At 43.6% G+C, this 15,605-nt stretch overlaps 1 protein-coding gene across 1 annotated transcript in view; it reads left to right on the top strand.

Annotated features, from left to right (window-relative positions):
- LOC141121420 (guanylate-binding protein 7-like) overlaps positions 1-15,353 on the top strand; it is a gene marked incomplete at its 5' end in the record, with an annotated part of 28,968 nt that extends 13,615 nt beyond the window's left edge. Inside the window, 1 exon segment of the mRNA XM_073611107.1 lies at positions 14,358-15,353. Within this exon segment, the coding sequence (XP_073467208.1) occupies positions 14,358-14,453 (96 nt within the window). The 3' untranslated portion in view covers positions 14,454-15,353.
- Between the last annotated feature and the right edge of the window lie 252 nt (positions 15,354-15,605).

The raw sequence follows: 15,605 nt of genomic DNA, 5'->3' as shown, positions 1-15,605 counted from the left end.
AAAGTCTCACACATGTGGTATCCCCATACTCAGGAGAAGCAACAGAATGTATTTTGGGGTGTAATTCCACATATTCCCATGGCATGTTTGAGCAATATATCATTTAGTGACAACTTTGTGCAAGAAAAAAAAAAAAAATTGTCTTTTACCCGCAACTTGTGTCACAATATAAAATATTCCATGGACTCGACATGCCTCTCAGCAAATAGCTTGGGGTGTCTACTTTCCAAAAGGGGGTCATTTGGGGGGGTTTTAACTGTCCTGGCATTTTATACACAACATTTAGAAGCTTATGTCACACATCACCCACTCTTCTAACTACTTGAAGACAAAGCCCTTTCTGACACTTTTTGTTTACATGAAAAATTTTTTTTTTTGCAAGAAAATTACTTTGAACCCCCAAACATTATATATTTTTTTAAAGCAAATGCCCTACAGATTAAAATGGTGGGTGTTTCTTTTTCTTTTTCACACAGTATTTGCGCAGCGATTTTTCAAACGCATTTTTTTGGGAAAAAACACACTTTTTGAAATTTTAATGCACTAAATGTTTGATGAAATAAAAAAGATGATCTTAGGCCGAGTACATGGATACCAAACATGACATGCTTTAAAATTGCGCACAAACGTGCAGTGGCAACAAACTAAATACATTTTTAAAAGCCTTTAAAAGCTTTTACAGGTTACCACTTTAGATTTACAGAGGAGGTCTACTGCTAAAATTACTGCCCTCGATCTGACCTTCGCGGTGATACCTCACATGCATGGTGCAATTGCTGTTTACATTTGACGCCAGACCGACGCTTGCGTTCGCCTTAGCACGAGAGTAGGGGGGGACAGGGGTGCTTTTTTTTTTTCTTTATTATTTTTTTGCTTTTTTATCTTATTTTTTTTTTTTTAATCATTTTTATTGTTATCTCAGGGAATGTAAATATCCCCTATGATAGCAATAGGTAGTGACAGGTACTCTTTTTAAAAAAAAATTGGGGTCTATAAGACCCTAGATCTCTCCTCTGCCCTAAAAGCATCTGACCACACCAAGATCGGTGTGATAAAATGCTTTCCCAATTTCCCAATGGCGCTATTTACATCCAGCGAAATCTAAGTCATGAAATGCTCGTAGCTTCCGGTTTCTTAGGCCATAGAGATGTTTGGAGCCACTCTGGTCTCTGATCAGCTTTATGGTCAGCTGGCTGAATCACCAGCTGCATTCTCAAGTTCCCTGTTGAGACAGGAGAGCCAGAGAAAAACATTGAAGATGGTGGGGGGGGGGCATTCCCTCCCACTGCTTGTAAAAGCAGTCTAGAGGCTAATTAGCCACTATGATTGCTTTTACATGAAAGCCGACGGCTGGCTGAAAAGAATGATACCAAGATGATACCTAAACCTGCAGACATCATTCTGGGTTAACCACTCAAAGTCGTGAATGGCGTACCTGAAGACAAAAAAATAGTTAACAATAAAGCACAGTAAACGGTAAAGTATAAAAAATTGCATACCTGAAAAGCAAACATGATAAAACATAATAACAATAAAACATTGCAGAATAGAATACAGTAAAAAAGAGCAGAACAATAGAGAGAATAGAGAGAGAGAGAACAATAAAACGACAACTATTTTTTTTTTATTTTACCGTATATACTCGAGTATAAGTCGAATTTTTCAGCCCTTTTTTTTGGGCTGAAAGTGTCCCTTCGACTTATACTCGAGTCCCTGCCGTCTGTCTGCATGATCAGCGTGTCATGCAGGCAGACGGCGGCCGGCGTGTAATGCTACTGTTCGCCGGCTATTGCAGCTTTCAAAAGCCGCGCCTCCTGCTCATCTGTGATAGGCTGAACAGCTGTCAGTGTACAGCCTATCACGGACATTCTCTCATCCTCGTCCGTGGTATGAGAATGAGAGAATGTCCGTGATAGGCAGTCAGCGGTCAGCCTATCACAGACGAGGAGGAGGCGCGGCTTTTGAACTGTGGAATGGCCGCCGAACAGTATCATCACACGGCCGCTGTCTGAGGATGGAGATCGCTACAGGAAGGCTACACAGGACACAGGTAGGCTGCACATGCACACAGGACACACATGCACACAGGACACACATGACACACATGACACACAGGACACACATGACACACATGACACACATGACACACATGACACACATGACACACATACACACAGGACACACATACACACAGGACACACATGTACAGGACACACATGTACAGGACACACATGTACAGGACACAGGTAGGCTGCACAGGACACAGGGAGGCAGGCAGCTGCAGATGGACATTATTGACCCTCTGCATTTCTCACCCTCGACTTATACTCGGGTCAATAAGTTTTTCCCAGTTTTTTGTGGTAAATTAGGGGTCTCGACTTATACTCGGGACGACTTATACTCGAGTATATACGGTATATATTTTTTTGTGTTTTTTTTTTTTTTTTTTTTTAACTTTTTTTTGTAACTGTAACTTTTATAACTGTAACCGGTTCCAGGTTCGGGTCTCTCAAAATGCGATGGCATCTTGGGAGACCCTGTGAAAGTTTGCCTAGTCTGTGCAATGCTGTACCCTACGCTAATACTCAACTAGCGTTCAAAACATTCAGCAATGCAAAGACCAGGATTGTCAGGACAGGAGGGACAATAATAGCGGGTGTCACGCCTATATCCGCACTTGCTGCAGACACGACATCTTTTTTGGGGGGGTTCGTTGGGTAGGGGTATTTGGGAGGACATAAAGAAAATGCCTCTCATGCAGCTGACTGCATTTGGTTGGGGATGTGAATGGGGGAAGTACGGGCGCTGCAGAAGCGGTGGGTTCCCAATTAGGATTGGCGAATGCAGCAGGAAGGGCATTATGGGATTGACAGGCCTGTGTTTGTCTTTTTGGTGGCAGCGGGACACTACTTGTGCTTGCCACCTCACCAGCTTGAACTGCACTTATAAGACTCACCACGTCACCAAGTGTTACTGCAGTGCTGGTTTGACTACGACCGGGGTGTACTAGGCCGCTGGTGCTTGCCAGTTCACCAAAACGCTACCAAAAAAACTGTTAGCGATCGCAGGGATCAGGCCCGACTCTGTGAACGCTGCAGTTATGCATTTAGTGTTTTGTAAGTGACAGTGATCGATCGAAACTGCACTTGGGTGGGCTGGGTCGGGCGGAGGGGCAAAACGCAGGTGCTAGCAGGTATCTGGGCTGATCCTGCTAACACTGGGTTTTTGGGAACCCTAAACTGCTGGGGACGCTAGTATAGATCTGATCGGATCAGATATTGATCTGTTCAGATACTATACCACTAAGGGAGGTGTATGCTGCATGTGTGGGTGTTAGCGCTACTGGCACTAACCTGACGCTGCCTGGGACTGGTGCTTGCCAGTTCACCAAAACGCCACCAAAAAAACTGTTAGCGATCGCAGGGATCAGGCCTGACTCTGTGAACGCTGCAGTTATGTGTGTTTAGTGTTTTGTAAGTGACAGTGATTGATAGATCTGATCGGATCAGATATTGATCCGTTCAGATACTATACCACTAAGGGAGGCGTATGCTGCGTGCGTGGGTGTTAGCGGTACTGGCGCTAACCTGACGCTACCTGGGGCGACGCATATCACCGCCGGGCGATCAGGGGGCTAAACCTTTATTCGGTAATAAACGGCGGGTGCCCTGACACTATAAAAAATAAACTAACTAACCAGCCTCACCCGTAACGGTTATACGGTGATCACTGGTGAAAGGGTTAACTAGAGGGCAATCAGGGGGCAATCAAGGGGTTAAAACCTTTATTAGGTAGTATATGGGGGTCCCTGATGCTATAAAACGCTGACGGCGAACCTATATATTTACCTCCCTAACTAGCGTCAACAGTGACACTAATACAGCGATCAGAAAAATGATTGCTTAGTGACAGTGGCGACGGGGGGTGATCAAGGGGTTAAAACTTTGTTAGGGGGGTACCCTAGACCTAAAGGGGGCTACCACTAACTGCCCTACCACACTGACTGTCACAAACTGACACCAATGCAGTAATCAGAAAAAAAAAACGCTTGGTGTCAGTGTGACGGGGGGTAATCGGGGGGGATCAGGGGGTGATCGGGGGTGTAATGTATTCCTGGTGTGTTCTACTGTGTGTGTTGTGTTGTGCAACTCACTCTGATGTCTTCTCTTCTCGGCGCCGGAACGGAAAATACCGATCCGAGGAGAGATGACATCACCTCCTCTGCCACTGTTTACTATACAGCAGCAGAGGAAGAAGCTCATTGGCTGGGAGTGATCGCGAGGGGGGCCACGAATGGATGGTCTCCCCCTCACCTCTGATCGATTCCAGACAAAAGCCGACTGCCTCAGGCACCGGGGGGGTCCGATCGGACCCCCCGCCTGCGGGAGGCAGATCATGTACCTGGTACGTGATTTTGCCTGCCCGTGCCATTCTGCCGCAGTATATCTGCGTTAGGCTGTTGGCAAGTGGTTAATGTAAACCTGGATGTCGTCCATTCACCATATTCTTTTTCCCTCTTCCCTTTCTTTACCTCGCTCTCTTCCACAGTCCTGCATAGCTCCTCTGTAGCAGAGTTTCTTGTGATAAGGCCAATATATTGGGACCTTTCTATTAATATTCCTTACAACAGACATTGTTTTGCTTCATTGACTCTTTGCAGCACCTCTTTTTTTTGTGACCATGCATGTCCAGCTGATTTTTAAGATCTTCCTGTAGCACCACAGTCCAAAGCTTGTGATAGAACATCACAAGCTTTTGATTGCTTCTGTTTGTAGCAATCTTTTCTTTATTCATCGAGTAGGATGGTTCTGTATCAGCTTTTTGTGTCCCCAAAAATTTTGTTTGGCCTTGGTGATTCCAGCTTTGACATCAGCATCATTCTTCAGGCTTTCACTAATACACATTTCAAGATATTGAAAGTTGGTTACTTACTCTATTCTTTCATTTTCATATCTTTGTGTCCTTTCTGTAAAGGGTAAACAGGGTTGCAAAAAAGCTACATAGTGCATTGATACCTTTATTAAAATAGTACACATAAAAAGAGACAGTAAAAAAGTGCAGATACAAGTGTGGATACAGAGAAGAGGAAACCCCTAAAGTGGGACTTTGAGAGCACTACCACACAAATAGTAAAGTATGAAAATTACATAAAGTGTTTATTGAAAAAAACACATATAAATATTACACATAAACGTGGATACAGTATATAGAGAAGATTGCAATGGAGGATATGATTTCCTGTAGTCCAACGCATTTCGGAAAAAGTTTTCTCCTTCATCAGGGTTATAGCAGAGAATTTCATATCTATAAGAGATGCAAGGTAATCAGTGGACAGTTTGTACATCAATATACCTTTTACAGCTGATAATGTCTATAATACATATAGCCCATCAGGGTGCTTATCACTTACATCCTTATTATTTGCAATTACATATGGGTATCCACAAGATTAAAAGAGAAGTTGACACCATAACGCAGATCCCTTCATGCACTCCATCCATTTTGTTAATGCTTTAGTTGTGTTAGTGGTCTTCAAAGGGAGAGGAAAAATCCAAAACCTTTCAGGATGTCACATTCCCAGAAGCATCAGCAAAACTGTATGCTGAAACAGTCCATGTGTGTGCACTGGGGTCCAAAAACGGAGACCTATAATAGGAGCATACATATATATATATGGCGCGCGCAATGACGTCATACGTCCGTGCCCAGGACCAATGCGCCGCGTTCAGGTCGACCCGCACGGCAACATGTCCAAGATTCAACTGCTGTTGCCCTGGACACAGAAAAGGGGAGGAGAGAAGTGAGATGGAACAAACACTTCCTCCCTGCTAATCCTCAAAGAGGAAGATCTTTGGGTTTTACTGCCCTACATAGTTACATAGTTAGCAAGGTTGAATAAAGACACCAGTCCATCCAACCTGAGTGAGTGTGGGTGCGTGTCTACAATTATCCCTATTCCTATTCCCATATAGCACTTTCAATGTACACAGCGATCCACACATACATCGCACACTCACATCAGTCCCTACAATCCAAGGTCCCCACTCACATTCATATACTAGGGCCAATTTTGGACAGGAGCCAATTAACCTACCAGCATGTCTTTGTAGTGTAGGAGGAAACCGGAGTACCCAGAGGAAACTCACACAGGCACAGGGAGAACATGCAAACTCCAGGCAGGTAGTTGGGATTCAAACCAGCGACCCATTGTTACTGCTAGGCGAGAGTGCTACCCACTACACCACTGTGCTGCCCTAATGCCCTGTGTCCATTCTCTGACCCCTTGCTCTGCTGTGCCCAGGGCAGCTCCCCTCCTGCCCACCCCTTGTCCCAGCCCTGATATGAGGTGACCCAATTACTTTATATTTTATTGCCTTATATATATATATATATATATATATATATATATATATATATATATCATATACTGAATGTTTGTTTTACAGCTCGAGGAAGTGGTTTATAATTAGGGAACCAAGTGCCTTGGGTTATAGTGTTTTTCCATCTTTGTGTCCTTTGTTGGTTACAACCACAGTTTTTGTCTTTTGAGGGTTTATTTCAATGGAAACTTCCTTGTCCTTTTCTGCTAATTCCTCAAGTAAAAGGTGGAGCTTTTCCTCCCTATTTTCTGTATAATGCTGAATTCATAAGCTAGAATTCCAAAACCTTCACAAATACTTTAAAATATAAAGGTATTAAACATCAGTTGGATATTTTTTTTCCTCTCTAGTAGAGGGGAGTTGGGTGTAGGGGTTTTTCTTTTTGTAAAAGATAAAATAGAGGATGGAAGACAGAATACATGGAGCAAAATGAGGGTGATAGCCCTCTTTCTTTTGTATTATGAAATTAAGGAGAGTTCTAAAAGAAGAAAGAAAAGGGGTTTATGGAAATATTTTGCAGGGAAATGATATTTATATATATTGAGTTGTATAAATGATAGGGCGATATATTAATTTTTTTAATTGTGCCCAAAATAAGGAATAAGATGTAATGTGAGGTGACAATGTTTCCATGTATTCACTGATTACTTTCTTATATAAATAAAGAATTTGAAAAAAGAAATCAGTGAGCCCTCTCTCAGGACAGAAAGTTCTGCCGCCCATGGACACATATGTGGGTGTTAAAGTCCATCCTCTTTGCCACTACATATATACATCACATGGGCGGCAAGAGGTTACAGAAGACCCCCGATGTCAGGGAAGGGGGGATACATCAGACTGCAGGGAAACAGATTAATTGCAACCCAACAGATGATGCAGTTGATTGAGAAGTAACCCTGCCATGCTGAAAGAAATACCTCTGGCATGAACCTGTACTCTGCCATCTTTACATGCAAAGAATAAAGATTGAGATTTATATCCAGTGTGTACAGCAAAACAATTGTTACCATGGAATGTCCATATGTACAGTGGGGCAAAAAAGTATTTAGTCAGCCACCAATTGTGCAAGTTCTCCCACTTAAAAAGATGAGAGAGGCCTGTAATTGTCATCATAGATATACCTCAACTATGAGAGACAAAATGTGGAAACAAATCCAGACAATCACATTGTCTGATTTTTGAAAGAATTTATTTGCAAATTATGGTGGAAAATAAGTATTTGATCACCTACAAACAAGCAAGATTTCTGGCTCTCACAGACCTGTATCTTCTTCTTTAAGAGGCTCCTCTGTCCTCCACTCATTACCTGTATTAATGACACCTGTTTGAACTTGTTATCAGTATAAAAGACACCTGTTCACAACTTCAAACAGTCACACTCCAAACTCCACTATGGTGAAGACCAAAGAGCTGTCGAAGGACACCAGAAACAAAATTTTAGACCTGCACCAGGCTGGGAAGACTGAATCTGCAATAGGCAAGCAGCTTGGTGTGAAGAAATCAACTGTGGGAGCAATAATTAGAAAATGGAAGACATACAAGACCACTGATAATCTCCCTCGATCTGGGGCTCCACGCAAGATCTCACCCCGTGGGGTCAAAATGATCACAAGAACGGTGAGCAAAAATCCCAGAACCACACATGGGGACATAGTGAATGACTTGCAGAGAGCTAGGACCGACGTAACAAAGGCTACCATCAGTAACACACTACGCCACCAGGGACTCAGATCCTGCAGTGCCAGACGTGTCCCCCTGCTTAAGCCAGTACATGTCCGGGCCCATCTGAGGTTTAATAGAGAGCATTTGGATGATCCAGAAGAGGATTGGGAGAATGTCATAGGGTCAGATGAAACCAAAGTAGAACTGTTTGGTAGAAACACAACTCGTCGTGTTTGGAGGAGAGAGAATGCTGAGTTGCAACCAAAGAACACCATACTGTGAAGCATGGGGGTGGCAACATCATGCTTTTGGGCTGTTTCTCTGCAAAGGGAACAGGACGACTGATCCATGTACATGAAAGAATGAATGGGGCCATGTATTGTAGGGGTGCTGAAATTAATCGTTGCATCGATGCATCGCGATTCGGGTGTCCCCGATGCGGCATCGATGCTTAAGGACCAGAAAATCGATGTTCGGTGACGTCATTACTAGCCCCGCCCCTGCCGGGAAAGCACTCCGAGCGGATTTTTAAAAAGACTTTATTTTAATTAATGTTATATTACAATAGATGCTGTGCCCCCGCTGTATGTGCTTTTTTAAAAAAAATGTCGCTTTATACCGAATTTTGCCGTAGTATTACGATCATGTGACTCCCGGCCCGTCCCGCCCCTCTCCACTCTGCTCTTCCCTCTCCGCTCTCCTCTTCCGTCTCCTGAGTCCTGACGTCAGCGGGGATTTCTCAGTCCCGCCCGCATCTCTTCTGATACGATAACTATAGTCAGCGGGCGAGACTGAGAATTCCCCGCTGACGTCAGGACTCAGGAGACAGGTGAGAGGAGAGGAGAGCGGAGAGGGGCGGGACGGGACGAGCCGAGAGTCACATGATCGTACTACTTTGGAGAAATTCAGTATGAGGTGACATTGTTTTTTTAAAAGCACATACAGCAGGGGCACAGCATCTATTGTAATATAACATTAATTCAAATAAAGTAATTGTGGGGGGTTAGTGATGGCTGCATTGTTTGGGCATAGATGGCTGAGTTTGACAGGCACAAGTGGCTGCGTTTGGGCACAGGTGGCTGCGTTTGATGGGCACAAGTGACTGCGTTTGACGGGCACAGGTGGCTGCGTTTGATGGGCACAAGTGACTGCGTTTGATGGGCACAAGTGACTGCGTTTGATGGGCACAAGTGACTGCGTTTGGGCACAAGTGACTGCGTTTGACAGGCACAAGTGGCTGCGTTTGACGGGCACAAGTGGCTGCGTTTGACGGGCACAAGTGGCTGCGTTTGACGGGCACAAGTGGCTGCGTTTGATGGGCACAAGTGGCTGCGTTTGGGCACAGGTGGCTGCGTTTGATGGGCACAAGTAACTGCGTTTGATGGGCACAAGTGACTGCGTTTGGGCACAAGTGGCTGCATTTGGGCACAAGTGGCTGCGTTTGACGGGCACAAGTGACTGCGCTTGATGGGCACAAGTGGCTGCGTTTGGGCACAGGTGGCTGCATTTGATGGGCACAAGTGACTGCGTTTGATGGGCACAAGTGACTGCGTTTGGGCACAAGTGGCTGCGTTTGACGGGCACAGATGGCTGCGTTTGACGGGCACAGGTGGCTGCGTTTGACGGGCACAGGTGGCTGCGTTTGGGCGGCACAAGTGGCTGCGTTTGGGCGGCACAAGTGGCTGCCTTTGGGCACAAGTGGCTGCGTTTGACGGGCACAGGTGGCTGCATTTGACGGGCACAAGTGGCTGTGTTTGGGCACAGGTGGCTGCGTTTGATGGGCACAAATGGCTGCGTTTGGGCGGCACAAGTGGCTGCGTTTGACGGCCACAGTGGCTGCATTTGATGGGGGAGGTTCAGTATTTTTCAGTTTGTTTTCGCTCGTCGGTAATCGTGATGCATCGTGATGCATCGCGGAATCGAATCAAATTGAATCGTTGACCAGATAATCGTAATCGAATCGAATCGTGAGACCAGTGAAGATGCGCACCCCTAATGTATTGTGAGATTTTGAGTGCAAACCTCCTCCCATCAGCAAGGGCATTGAAGATGAAACATGGCTGGGTCTTTCAGCATGACAATGATCCCAAACACACTGCCCAGGCAATGAAGGAGTGGCTTCTTAAGAAGCATTTCAAGGTCCTGGAGTGGCCTAGCCAGTCTCCAGATCTCAAGCCCATAGAAAACCTTTGGAGGGAGTTGAAAGTCGGTGTTTCCCAGCAACAGCCCCAAAACATCACTGCTCTAGAGGAGATCTGCATGGAGGAATGGGCCAACATACCAGCAACAGTGTGTGACAACCTTGTGAAGAAATATAGAAAACGTTTGACCTCTGTCATTGCCAACAAAAGATATATAACGGGGCGTGGTTTGGAGCTGTTCCAAGATGGACATGTAGAACTGGAGTTCCAGTCCATGAGGTCCAGCTACATCAGCTTTTAAGCACTTTAACCACTTCTCTACCCGGCCATAGTAATATGACGTCCACAGATGGGATCTCCCATCCTGGGTGGACGTCATATGATGGCCTGGGCTTCCCGGCCGTCTAGGGGGCGCGCCCGCCGTATTGCTCGGGACCCGGTGCATGTGAACGACGGCTGCGATCTCCGCTGGGCACCCACGATTGCCCGTTAACCGGGCCGTACCGTGGATCTGTGTGTGTAAACACACAGATCCACATCCTGTCAGTTGAGAGGAGACCGATCTGTGTTCCCAGTACAGAGGAACACCGATCGGTCTCCTCCCCTTGTACGTCCCCTCTCCCTATAGTTATAATCACTCCCCTAGGAAACATTTAACCCCTCCCCGCCCCCTAGTGGTTAACCCCTTCACTGCCTGTCACATTTATACAGTAATCAATGCAATTTTATAGCATTGATCGCTGTATAAATGTGAATGGTCCCAAAAATGTGTCAAAAGTGTCCGATGTGTCCGCCATGATGTCGCAGTCACAAAAAAAAATCGCGATCGGCGCTATTACTAGTAAAAAAAAAATTTTTTTTTTCTAAAAATGCCATAAATCTATCCCGTATTTTGTAGACGCTATAACTTTGCGCAAACCAATCAATATACCCTTATTGCGATTTTTTTTACCAAAAATATGTAGAAGAATACGTATCGGCCGAAACTGAGGAAAAAATTTGTTTTTTTTTTTTAAAAATGGGATATTTATTAAAGCAAAAAGTAAAAAAATATTGTGTTTTTTTCAAAATTGTCACTCTTCTTTTGTTTATATCGCAAAAAATAAAAACCACAGAGGTGATCAAATACCACCAAAAGAAAGCTCTATTTGTGGGGAAAAAAGGACGCAAATTTTGTTTGGGTACAACGTCGCACGACCGCGCAATTGTCATTTAAAGTGCGACAGTGCTGAAAACTAAAAATTGGTCTGGGAAGGAATGGGGTGAAAATGCCCTGTATTGAACCGGTTAAACAGCTTTTAATATGGTGAGAACATTCCGCAGTGTCTCTGCAACAAGATCCCGCTCAGCAGTGTATTATAAGACATTCTTGAAAACCCTTCAAACACTCTTTCTGAAAGCCTTCAATTCTCTCTCTCCCACAGCCCCTCTCACTCGGGGGATGTTGGAGGCACACATTGTGGTCATCCCCAAAGATGGGAAAGATCCCACCCAAACGGTGAACTATAGGCCAATATCATTATTGAATTTGGACGTCATTCTCCAAAATTCTAGCGAACAGACTACTACCACTCCTTCCCTCCATTGTCTCACAAGACCAAGTGAGATTTATCCCTGGGCGTGAAGCCAGGGATAACACCATCAAAACTATCAATTTACACCATATGATCACCCAAACTAACCAAAAAGGCTTTTTCCTATCCCTAGATGCGGAGAAGGCATTTGACAGTGTGTCATGGGACTACATGTTGGCGGTTCTTCAAGTCATTGGCATGGGTCCTCACATGATTGGCTTGATTTTCTCACTATACGCAAACCCCTCAGCCAAAGTCCGGGTCAACAACACTCTGTCAAATGCCTTCCCCACCTGCAACGGGACGAGACAGGGTTGCCCTCTGTCCCTTATCCTTTTCGTGCTAACCCTCAAACCTTTTCTCCGTAAAATAAGATTCAACCCAGATGATGCAGGGATCCCATACGCATACGAAGGAATACAAATACGCCCCATCCACGGATGATATACTGCTATTCCTTACAAACCCACTGATTACCCTACCAATTATTCTGTCAGAATTTAAACAATTTCAATCTCTCTCCAACCTTAAAATTAACCAATTAAAATCCTATGCCCTTAATATCTCACTCCCACAAAACCTATTAGACCAATGTAAAGAGAACTTCCCCTTCCAATGGAAAAATGATTCAATTACATACTTAGGCATACAACTCCCCTCCAAACTAGCAGATCTTTATACTAAGAACCATCTTCCCCTTCTAAACAAATTGACCTCCGACCTTAAAAACTGGAACAAACCTTTATTCTCCTAGTTCGGCAGAGTGGCCATCCTAAAAATGAATGCTCTGCCGAAACTTCTATACATACTACAAACGATCCCCATCCATGTCCTGCCCTCCTTTTTCAAGACCTACAGGCAGTTATGCTCCAACTTCCTCTGGAGTGATCGAACACACAGAATTAGTTACAATCAACTCAGTCGCCCAAAACACCTGGGTGGCGTCAGGCTACCAAACCTCCAAAACTACCAAACTGCTGCCCTTCTTACCAGGATAGTAGACTGGAATGTCCACGCCCCCCTTAAAGATTGGATTGCTCTGGAAGCCTCCTTTGCAAAACTACCTCTAAATTCACTTCCGTGGATCACCTCTCAACATATCCCATCAGACATACGCCTTCACTATCTAATAGGACCCACCATACAATTCATCCATGAGATGTGTAAACAAACTGACTTATCCTCCACCCCTGGTCCATTGGCTCCAATAAAATTAAACCCTTACTTCCCCCCAGGAATGCACCAATCATTCCTTAACGACCACTGGCCATCAGATCAAATTAGGGCTAACCAATTTTTCCACCAAGGCAAGATGCTTACTGCAGCCCAGATTGCCACACAGATTGAAAAAACATCTATCCCCCCTTGAACAAATTTACTAATTGCCCACTACCTTAAGCCCCTGAACAAAAACCTTAGCCTGTAAAAAAAATGGGAGTCTCCATATCACTCACGGAAGAAAACTGGGAAAACATATTCAAGACCATACACAAAGGTTCAACAAACGTTACCACCCAGGAAAACGGATTTAAAATCCAATCCAGGTGGTACCGCACTCCTGTACTCCTACATAAATTCAAACCTGAAATCCCTGAGGTCTGTTGGAGATGTCACCAAGAAAGGGGTACCTTACTCCACATTTGGTGGTCATGCCCCCCCCTACTACACTACTGGTCAGATGTTCATCGCATAACCACACAAATTACCTCTTACAGTCTAGACTTAACCGCGGCCCAATTCCTTCTCCATCACTCACCCTTACCACACACTTCCTGCTACAAATCTCTAACAATGCATATGATTAACGCTGCTAAACAATGCATTCCCATTCACTGGTACTCAAAACAAGTACCAATTTCTATGTGCTCTTTTCGCTAACTATTACCCTTTTCAGCAATGTCCTCCTCCCATAAAACAAACTCCATCAACCCTTACGAACACCAATCGCATACCATCCAAACCTCAGCATCGATATTCTCCGCCATCTCTGGATCCACACGGGTACACAAGTGGGGCTATTTCCCTAATCACGACTAACTCAGTGATGAAGTGATTGTTTATTCTTATACACAACGGTATAATAATACTCTGTGATTCTTCAATGTTATACCATTGTTATTGTTTTCTTGTATATGCTCTTTATTTTTCTTCAATAAAAGAAAATTATTTGGAAAAAAAACAAAGGATATATAACAAAGTATTGAGATGAACTTTTGATATTGACCAAATACTTATTTTCCACCATAATTTGCAAATACATTCTTTCAAAAATCAGACAAATGTGATTGTCTGGATTTGTTTCCACATTTTGTCTCTCATAGTTGAGGTATACCTATGATGACAATTACAGGCCTCTCTCATCTTTTTAAGTGGGAGAACTTGCACAATTGGTGTCTGACTAAATACTTTTTTGCCCCACTGTAAACGTTGTATTTGATTGTAATTACTTTATTCTTCATAATAAGAAATGGTTGCACAAAAATGATAAACTGAAATATGAGAAAATAATTCATCTGTACTTGGAGTAGATAGATCTTTAGGTTTATTCACCGTTCATACATCTTAACTAATCTATGTACTGATTGTTTCTGTGCCTACAGGATCGGGAGTTGTACAGGATGCAGGGACGTTTGGATGCAGTTGAGGCATACAACAGACAACTCCAAACCCGGGATGAGTCCTGCACCATCTCATAGTTTGCAGTTGTTGCTTTTTGGAAGCAACTACTGATTACGATATCACTGTGATAGTCACAGTTATCACTAGTTAGAGATTCATGAAACATTTTGAACCTCATCATTTTTATTGGCATCCATTAAATGGGGACGATTTTTCTGTACCGTGTTTCCCTGAAACGAATACCTATTTTAATTTTCTAGGATGGCTGCATTATAAATCCAACCCCGAAAATAAGCCCTAGTTAAAGTCCTTGTAATATCATGAACTCCGCGCTGTCAAAGGTTTACATAATGTCTAGTGTGTGTGAGCTCTCCTCCTGGCTGACGTCAGTGGCCCCTCCCTCTGTGGAAGAGGAGCTCCGGCAGGTCACGTGAGCGCGCAGTGGCGCTGTAAATAAGGTATTTTCTAAAATCATTTTACATAAAGACACACGCTGGACATTATATAATCTTTTTAAAGAGCATATTACATGATTTTACAAGGACTTTAACTGGAGTTTATTTTTCGGATTACAGGGATGCTGACTCCTGAGCTGACAGGGAGGGAAGGGGAGAGAGGGGGAAAAGAAAGGGGACACAGGAACTTAAAAAAAAAAATTATTCCTGTAAAAAAAAAAGAAGTAGATTATTGTACATAAAAAATAATCCCCTGAAAAAAAGGCCTAATGCGTTTTTTTTTAGCCAGAATTAGTATAAGACCCGGTCTTATTTTCGGGGAAACACGGTATTTGAACATTCCAATTGTGCTGTGCGGTGGTGTTCCTCTGAGGGTAGTTTTCTGTAGAAGGATTGACCATGATAAGTATTGATTGTTAGTTCACATTGTCTGTGGAAGCATTTATCACTTCCTTCCTTTTTTATGTGTTTTAATACTGTATTAAATGTGTATCATAAAAATAAATGGTTTTCAAATAGTCATTCATTGTACTGTTATTATATATATGATATTCTGTATATATGAAAAGTCCCAATATTTCTTTATTCTCAAAGATACATTGATCAGTCATCATTATCATCAAGAACGGCTCTGTATTTTCTTGATCTCAGTTTCTTCTTCTGACGTGAAAGATTCAACATTCAGGGTGTGGCTGGGCGGTGATATATTGTGTAGCACTTACCCCTGAAGGAGCCGTTGCTTTCTTGGGTCGCCTTTTCCCAGAGCCCACAACT

Source organism: Aquarana catesbeiana, unplaced genomic scaffold, assembly GCF_042186555.1.
Source record: "Aquarana catesbeiana isolate 2022-GZ unplaced genomic scaffold, ASM4218655v1 unanchor171, whole genome shotgun sequence".
In the NCBI taxonomy this organism is placed as follows: Eukaryota; Metazoa; Chordata; class Amphibia; order Anura; family Ranidae; genus Aquarana; species Aquarana catesbeiana.
The sequence above is the reverse complement of the archived record's forward strand: the minus strand, read 5'-3'. Positions and strand labels throughout refer to the sequence as shown.